This window comes from Rhea americana, unplaced genomic scaffold (genome assembly GCF_003343005.1).
Source record: "Rhea americana isolate MKP2758 unplaced genomic scaffold, rheAme1 scaffold_8, whole genome shotgun sequence".
Taxonomy (NCBI): domain Eukaryota; kingdom Metazoa; phylum Chordata; class Aves; order Rheiformes; family Rheidae; genus Rhea; species Rhea americana.
Genome location: NW_028186978.1, coordinates 6,146,900 through 6,156,099, shown reverse-complemented (window position 1 = coordinate 6,156,099; position 9,200 = coordinate 6,146,900). Strand labels below are relative to the sequence as shown.

The 9,200-nt window shown below is 39.1% G+C and overlaps 2 protein-coding genes across 5 annotated transcripts in view; one reads left to right on the top strand and one right to left on the bottom strand.

The window, feature by feature from the left end:
• LOC146585545 (toll-like receptor 10) overlaps nucleotides 1–5,767 on the bottom strand; it is a 26,966-nt gene extending 21,199 nt beyond the window's left edge. The window contains exons 1-2 of the mRNA XM_085322849.1: nucleotides 5,530–5,767; nucleotides 3,132–3,331 (exon numbers count right to left, since the gene is read on the bottom strand). The gene's annotated coding sequence lies outside the window, so the exon portion shown is untranslated. The remainder of the gene's footprint in view (nucleotides 1–3,131; nucleotides 3,332–5,529) is intronic.
• A 228-nt stretch (nucleotides 5,768–5,995) lies between these two features.
• The window catches only part of FAM114A1 (family with sequence similarity 114 member A1), a 40,511-nt gene continuing 37,306 nt past the window's right edge, over nucleotides 5,996–9,200 (top strand). For 2 of the 4 annotated variants that reach the window (XM_085322878.1, XM_085322876.1), the window contains exons 1-2: nucleotides 5,997–6,076; nucleotides 7,771–8,114. In XM_085322878.1, coding sequence (XP_085179004.1) covers nucleotides 7,779–8,114 — 336 coding nt within the window. In that variant the 5' untranslated portion in view covers nucleotides 5,997–6,076; nucleotides 7,771–7,778. Of the gene's footprint in view, nucleotides 6,077–6,155; nucleotides 6,175–7,770; nucleotides 8,115–9,200 lie in introns of those variants that run through there. The other 2 variants (XM_085322879.1, XM_085322877.1) reach the window with 2 other exon arrangements.

The following is a 9,200-nucleotide window of genomic DNA, read 5'->3' as shown; positions in this document are numbered from 1 at the left end:
CGCTCCTCAGCTCCATCATGATGCAGCAGGTTGCTGCTCATGTCCAAATATTTCAGTGATTTCATATAGCTGGTCATGAAGCTCACCTTGGAAAGACTCTTAAATTTATTTCTCTGCAAGATAAATTCCTCTAGGTGAACTAATTTTTCACATCTTTGAAAAAGCAGATCTGTTAAGTCATTCTTTAAAAAATTTAAGTATTTAAAGGGACTCTCAGAGGAAGGACACAACATATGTATCATTTCTGATTCGGCTATTGTCAAGGCTGCAATGTTCATGTCTGAAAATACTTTGTATAGGTCATCCTGTGAAAAATATAAACCTGTGATTAAAGCCTTCTTCAATGTCAATGCCTTCATAGAGGTACTGGAATAGTCAAAATTGTAACGCTTAATGTCTGACAACAGTGTTATATTGTCGATACTGAAGTACTCAACGGATGAGTGCCATACAGTCTGAAGAATTTTAGTAAAATATTTCCAGTCCACTGAAACATTTGCAAGTGTCAGATATTGTAATCTTGACCCTTTTTTGAAATTTGATAATAAAGCTATTAATTTGTTTACATCTTTATCTTTGATTTCTGACAGTGATAGGCTTTCTGTAGTATTTTGTATTATAACCCAATCAAAGCTAGCTTTGGACTTATAACTATTTTCATACAAGAGTGGCAGGCTCTTGATTTTGTTGTCAGAACCATCTTCTTGAAGATTATGAGAAACAGATGTAAAGAGTTCATTTTCCACAGACAAGCTGATACTGTTCCAAAAAGTTAATGTAAACAGACATTCATATAGAAAAAAGCTTTTGACATATCTCATCTTCTCTGTCATATTGTTTTATGATTCCTTAGAGATGCTCAGTGCTCTATTTTATCTGTCCATCTTTGTAATCCTGGAAAAAAAAATTGTATCATTAAGTGGCTATCCAGAAGCCCTCACAGGGACTGATTTTGTAAGGTTCCAACTTTCTGTCTCTCCCTTTTACTCAAAAGCAGTTAAAGCACTTATTATCATTTAGGAGAGGCATTCCTTATTTAGAGGACAACACTAAAATTTCTGCTTGGTAAAATTTGGTGTTTAGTGTATAATAAGTCTATTTCTTATAAAATATGTCTACTAATTTCATAGACGACTGCCACTTACTCACAAATCTGCTACTGTGATCTCATGTATTGCATAGGCTCCCCAGAGCTATGTAACACACTTTGATCAGAAAATTTAAAATTTGAGAAGATCAGTTATATCATCCACTCCCCAGATTCTCTGTTGAAGATGCAAGCTATACTCAGTATACATTTTTAAAAATGGACTTGCGACTACAAAACCTGGACTGAAACAAATGACTTGCAATGATGATACTGTGAGATAGTAATTCACTGTCAGTGGTGGGACTCATGCTGCTACCTGGAAGACCCTAGTCTCTATACCATTACCCATTCTGCAAGCTTTTTAAGTACTTACATTACTGGTTATAAGAGACATATTTTCATTGATGTAACACAACTTATATTAAGAAATCTCAACAAGTCATCAAATCAGAGAGACTACTGAATTCTTATTTTGCACGGAATGCATGAAACTAGACTTGAAAACCATCTAGAAAGACCAAAACAGAGAGGCACATCTCTTCCAGTCTTATTTCTAGACTTTCATTTGAAAAAACCTTATGCAGTTTTACCATCCTAAACCTCAAAAGACGTTTTGGTTTATGCAGAGAACAAGAGATAATCAGCATCCTCTACACTATTCTTCTGATTGTTTGGGCAACACTACTCCTAAAGCGTATATATAACCAAACAAACTGTGCAGCTTCGAGAGAAAAGCTGAATAAAAACCTACCGCCAAATCTTTATTCCTTCTTAGGACAAAATTTCAGCAACTAGAAGAAAGAAGGGTACACACCTTCTTCCACATGTGCTTCATTTATAGCTATTTTCTTCCACATTACTGTATTCTGGCATTCACAGTCAAACTATACATACATTTATACTTTGTTTAGATTACTCTATGAAGCAATGAAATTAAAAACCATTATAACACATGACTTGTGATTCGCAGGCTAACATAGGCGATATTATATTTTATATATCACTTTTCATTCAGAAATGTCATCAAGTTTAACAAAAAGAGCATTATCTAGATATAAGGAGAGAACAGGGCACACAAACCAAGAACATGGAGAGGAACTGCTCTGTTTTTTATAGGTTCAGAGAAGAGATTGAAGGGTTTTACGAGCTTGTCCACTAGGTATAAACTGACTAAAATCTAGTACTACTTACAGCTTAAACTTGTGAAGTGCCTCATGACAACCTTGGTGACAAACTAGTAATTCCACATAGTCAAGAAATCTAACAAATGCAGAAATTCTAATGTTAAAATACATAGTTTACAGAGATGAAACATGTCATTAGACTCAGTCTTGAATTCTATAACGGTGATTTCCATTAAATCACTGCAATCTTCTTACTGTGGATGCAGTGCTAATCTAAAGAGGCTCCTATTTAGCAAGTCTCTTTGGTAAACTTATGGAACGAAAGCAGCTCTATTCTCGTACACCACACATTTTTGATAATGACCTTCTATGGAGAACATTGTTCATTTTCAAATGAAACGCAGACTATAAAACAGTTTTAGCTAACTAGTAATCACATAAAACCAAAAAAGGAAAAGTTTCTCACCATAAAACCATGCTCTCCAATAAAGAAAGAAATGTGTCCAGGAAAAGTCAAAAGGGAAACTTCCTGTAACTCTACCCTTGTAAGAAAACTTAGGAACACCCAAACTCTCTATAAAACTTGTTTGTGCCATCTACTGACAGTTTATAAAATGGCATTTGTCTCCTCCCAGATTTATTTCCACATACAACATTAATACAACTTCTTCATTATTAGATCATACTTTTAAACTGCATATTTTTATGGTTTGTAATGGACAAAGCAGGTTAAAATATTAATCTTCATTTACATCCATTTACCAACTTTCTATCTTTATCAAAGTAATACGAGAATAAGTACTTTTTCTTTTAAATAAGTTTTACACTGAAATTTAAACACCTTCCCCTTTGAATTTAATAATGATCTAAGTCTATATGCATATTTAGCTATAGGAATTCAGTTGTCAAGTTCTTACCAAGGCTGTTTTCTAAAAGTCCAGTCTGTCTTATTTGAATTTCAGTTTACTGGGAAAGGAAGAATGATCTCTCTCTTCTGCTCCAACAGTATTGTGACTGGTCAAATAGTGGACATGGAGACAGTGGATCAAGCCTTCTTGTTGAATCAAAACAGAGCAGGGACTTTAGTACAGAATGCCTGAACACTTGGGTTATTGTCCTGGCAAAAACATAAAACAGCTTCTCTTTATTTCTCTATAATTTTGTTCAGAAATTCCATCTTACCTGAGATCTAAATACAGAATTAATTTTGCCATCATGTATCTACCTTTTGGGTTTAATATGCCAAAACACATTCATGATTTAGCATAACAATGTCTCAGGAAGCAAAGGAAATCATCTTACAAATTATTTTTAATTTATTTATTTATTTATTTATTGCTTTAACATTTATTCCTATCTCATTTCTCAGTTTTGGGTGGAAAAAAAAAGCGGTCAGATAAAGGAAGGGAAAGACAGCTTAGGCAGTACACCATAGAACATGGACAAATCATGTCCTCTGCTGCGATGTCTATGAGTCTTAAGGTACTCTACAGATTCTTTATCCTTTTCAGTCAATATGGACAACAGTGTTCAAACTTGGTTCCCGAATTACACCTTAAAACATTGTTATACACAAGCTACATCACTGTTTGTCTTTAGCTGGGAAGATTTTGCTACCTATCCTTAGGATCAGATAAAATCCTAAGGTGAGCCCTTGCTTCCAATCCATATTCTTGTTTTGCAATGAAACAGTTTAACAGTCTGAATATAACATACCTATTACTCTAATGAATAACAGAACAAGATGTACTTTTATTTACCTTGTAATAAGTGCCATAAGTTAGAGACTATCATTGGGAAGAATTTCTTTCATTAAATGACAGTATTGGCCGGCCATTGGCATAGCCTGAGTTTTATAGTTATGCCTACATACATACAAAGATGAATAAAGCATAAGTTAAAAAGCAAAATAAGTATATTATCATCAATTGTATGCCATTAGCTGTCATACTTACCAAACAGATTTACAAGTACAATCACTGGAAAATGAACACATTCCCCAACGTTATGCATACTTTTGTATATTTTAAAAAATAGTCAAATCAATTCACATAATACACTTGTTTTCTTCCATCTTTTCTTTATATTTATCTATTTGTTAAAAGATAAGTATCCTTTCTAAAGCCCATCAAGGACCCACTAGAAAGACGACAGCACTCCATTTACAGGAAGAATGGCCTTCAGTGAAAGTTGAAGTAAGTAGAAGACTTCCCATCTCTATTTATTGTTCATTATCTGTGTAAACTGTATTCCAAAAAGCTGTTTGCAACATTACTGCAGTGAGAAAATATAAGTGAAATTAACTATTGAAAGGGTTAATAGTATCAGAAAATTAAAGTGCTAAATTCAATTAAAGTAATAAACACATACTTCCATCTATCCCACAGCCAAACACACACATTTACTCATATGCAGTATTTGTTCATCTTGAACAAAAACATTTCTACTACAATAGTGATCAATACTGCCTCTCATGTCTAAAACATGCATGAACTTCTAGAGAATCTGCCAAACCGGCACTGTAAGATTTGCTTTACAGTCAAAATTATCATCCGTAATGAGGAAAGAAAGTCTCCAGTTACAATGCTTCCTATGTCATGGCTCCCTGTAAGAGTTTGACTTTAATCTTCCATAAATTCCAATGCCAAGCAGAGTAAATCTTTAGGAATCGCTCCAGATTTGTGTTTCATAAATACATAAAAACTTGAATAAGTTACTAAAAACATGAATAAATTAACCTAAAAGAAAATGTGAGAACTACCAACATGTCCTGTTATTTATATTCTTACTTAAAAATAAGGCTTTTTTTTGATAAGCACTTGCTCTGCTATCACCTACCTTAATGTGAAACTGCAGAGAATTTTGCTTGATAAGTATGTAAGTTACACAGCTTTATCCATCTTTCTGTGAAGCATACTTCCCACAACAGAGGTTTTGTGACTTCTTACAGAGACCTCCATAGTGACTGATAAAATATACTCTTGTGTTCCCTATGGTAATGGTATTTTTTTCCCCTTTCTTCAGCAGACTAGTGACAGCTGTGATGAATCCCAAAATGCCTTTTATTACTGTAAAAGGGTATGCTTTGCCTCAAAATGAGGAAGTAAAATGAGGAACAAGTGTGAGGAATTAGGAACAGGAACCACCAGCTGTTGGGCAACAGTGTGCAATCTCCTTGTTTAATCACGTATTTCACACAAGACTGCAGGCAGCCAGAGCAGGCGGTAACTTACTGGAAAATAGTGTATGTGCCTCTTGAGTTTCCTTTAGCCCATCTCACGCAAACACCGAGAGAACTAGGGTGCAAAGTAGTACCTGAAAAGCCACATCTCAGTTGCTTAACTCCACAGCCACACAGTCTGTTAGGGTTTAGCCTCTGCTTGTTTTGAGGAAGAATTAAGCTTTCTACCAAACAAAACAAAAAACACAAAAAAGGAAAACCATGCGGGAACGCCAGCCCAGCGACCACGCTCCCGTCACCGCGCCGCCTGCTCAGCGAGGCCGCGGCCTCGCCCGCCGCCCGCCGCCACCATTTCGCTCGAAGCGCTTCGCCGCTCCCTCGCCGCTGAGGGGCGGTAATGGCGGCCGGGCAGCTCCGCGCCGCGGGACAGCGCTCCCGCTCCCGCCCTCGCCGGCAGCCTCGGCACGGCCCGGCGGCGCAGAGCAGCCCCCCTGTCTTCGCAACCGGCGGCCCCTCAGAGGCACTCCGCCACCCCGCCTTCCCTCCTCCCTCTGTCCCGCCCCGCGGCCCGGCCCAGCCCGGCCGCCCGCTGCTGCCCGGCCTCCCCCCGCGTTGCTGCCGACGTGGCGGGGCGGGGAAGGCCAGGAGCAGGGGGCGCGCCGGCAAGGGGACTGCTGAGCGGTAAGGCGCAAAGGGGGTTCTTCTTCCTCTGCCACTCTCGAAACTGTCTGCGGGCGCCTCGCGCATTCCTCTGCCCCAGAGGAAAAAGGGAAACTGCGGTCAGCGAGGGGCGGCAGGCGGGCCGGGGCCGGGGCCGGGGCAGCGCGGCGCCCGGTGTGGCGGGGAGCTCTTGGCCCTAAGGGTTTTCCAGTACACGGCCCAGTGCCGCACAAGTTGCGCACATCTCTGCAACTGGTGCGCGTGTTCAGGATGTGCTCTTTGAGGAATTTTACCGGTGGCATGTCTGTTCTTACTCAGATCTTACCCTGATGCAGGTGTAATATGTCCTGAAGCTGTCTATATACATACACTCAGGATTTATAGACTTTAGTAGAAGTTGATCATACCTGAGCATGGAATCTGGTATACTGACAGAAAATTTTTCTTTTAAGTAATCCTGCCCATCACTCTATAAACGCTGTTAAAACAGTGGCAATATTTACCTGGCATTTGAGCGTTTGTCTAGTATGTGGTATATTTGTAATGGAATACTGCAAATACTTAATGTGAAGATTCTCACTTGTAAACACAGGTTTTTTAAAGGTAATTCGGTTACAATGTAAACTGAAGTAATAGAAGTAGCATCAAGTACTTACTTATATATGTCCCTTTTTCACTGATCCTGAATGCTATTCTTGGGAACCGTTCAAACAGCTGATCTACATCTGAATTAGATAAACAAGCTACTAAAGCCACAGATTGATGTGATTCTATAGGCTTTAATAAATTACACTAATTTAAATCCACCTTTCTCAGGACGAGTTATTCTAAATCCATATTTTAGAAACCTAGTCCTTCCTAAGAGGTACAAAGCTTTGGACCATATTTAGTTCATATGGGAGTCAGTGAAAAGACACCATCTACAGAGAGGATTGCTTGAGTTTTGCCATGCAACTCTGCCTATAGACAAGACCTTGCAATGACAGCTCTTTGTCAAGGGTTGTCTTCTGAGTACAGTGCCAGGCATACTATTGTTGCCAACAAGTAAGTAGTAGTAATCAGGTATAGAATTCTGTTTGGACTCTGTCAGTGCTGCTCCTTAGTCAGCTGCAGCGCTTGCTCAGAGCGCTTGCTCAGAGCACTTCCTGGATTCCCAGCCTGCTGAGAATTTGAATATTCTCAAATTATGTGCTTTCTCCATTATGTTACTATCACCACAGTAGTAGTCACATACTTTTATTGGCTCCATGTCATTCTCCTCTCCATCAGGTAGCAGGCTAATAGGAGCTTGTGTATTTGGAAGTAATGAAAATGAGACCAAGAGCTGCCTGTTCATTGCATTCCAGTGGGCACATCTCTAAAGAGCATAGGAATTAATCTTGTGGAAGCTCTCATATCTTACTTCTCCAGACAAATGAACATCCTTTTTCTCTCACCAAACTTTATGTTGGAAAACAAAAGAATATTGCTGCTCTTCATACTTGACTTTGATCCTGCAAGGTGAATAGAGTACTCAAAGTATATCATGGTATTTTCAGCCATGCTGCATGTGCCACAGGGCTCCATACTTCAGAAGACCTTATGCGAAGGTTCCCCCCACCCCACCCGTTCTTTTTTTCCATCAGTAGTTCATGGGAAACACTGCATATTTTGGGTTCATTTAAAGGTTCATGGAATGTAGAAAGAGTAATTTATAATTTATTTTCTGGATTCAGAGTTGAAAATGTCTGAAGACGTACATGATGGCATCCCATCTAAAGAGAAACCTGAAGTAACGGAAATGCCCAGCAATGATGTATTGCCTCATGAGTCAGTGCYACACCTTATGGAAGCTGGGATCTTGCCTGCACCTTCACAAGATGAACAGGCCACTCAGTGTACCGGTAGGGGACAGGAAGGAGACATATTTATTGCTGAAAATCCTTTGACTGAAAAAGTAACTGAAAGCCTGTCTTCCAATGGAGAGGTGACTGAAAACATACCCACTGAGTGTAATGAGACTGTAAGCCTTGATGCTGAACCTGAATCTGAGGAAACACTACATGAGCAAAGCAGTCCAGTAAGTAAGATTTTCTTTACTGGAAAAGCTACCTTCCCTGCTTTGTAAGGAGAACAGAATTTTGTAAAATGTACATGATGTTTGCAGTGATTACAACTTTTTAATGTATATAAAATTAATTAATTAATTAAATTACCATGCCAAGCTTTTGGAAACTGGGAAGAGTTGAATTTCTTTTCATCAGTATGATATGAATTTGGTCTTTTTAACCTTGATGCAATAAAAGCCATATCAGAGCCTAAGTCTTACTAAGGATCTAGTCCAGCGTAGGGCTACGAAGATGATCCGAGGGCTGGAGCATCTGCCCTATGTGGAACATCTGTGAGAGCTGGGCCTCTTTAGTCTGAGGAAGAGAAGACTGAGGGGGGATCTTATCAATATGTATAAGTATCTGAAGGGAGGGTGTCAAGGGGATGGGGACAAACTCTTCTCAGTTGTCCCATGTGACAGGACAAGAAGCAATGGGCAGAAATTGAAGCACAGGAAGTTCCACCTGACCGTGAGGGGGAATTTCTTCACTGTGAGAGTGACAGAGCACCTGAACAGGTTGCCCAGAGAGGTTGTGGAGTCTCCTTCTCTGGAGATATTCAAAGCCTGCCTGGATGCAACCCTGTCTGACATGCTCTAGGTGACCCTGCTGAGCAGGGAGGTTGGACTAGATGATCTCCAGAGTCCCTTCCAACCTTACTGATTCTATGATTCTATAAAGATACACAATACCCAGTGATTTTGTTAAGTGGTTATATATTGCTAATTTTCTGTACTGATCTCCTGCTTTTTTCAGTTCACAGAATGAACCTGGAAAAGGGCAGAACTTAAGTTACACCTGCAGTACTAAATCTTGTACTTTCTAATTTTCAAATCATCGATTTCATAGACTAAATAGTGTATATTTCACAGGACTTAGTCAAACTGGGGCCCTTTTTTCTAGGCCAGTGATTTTCAATTTGTGATCCTCAGACTTGTGGGTGTCCTTTGATTAACTGTAAGAATTTTTTAGAGGAAAACTAACAAAAACATTTTTTTTACAGTGTACAAAGCATTCAATATACTTGACATAGCTAAAAGAAGTTCACATTTCCACTG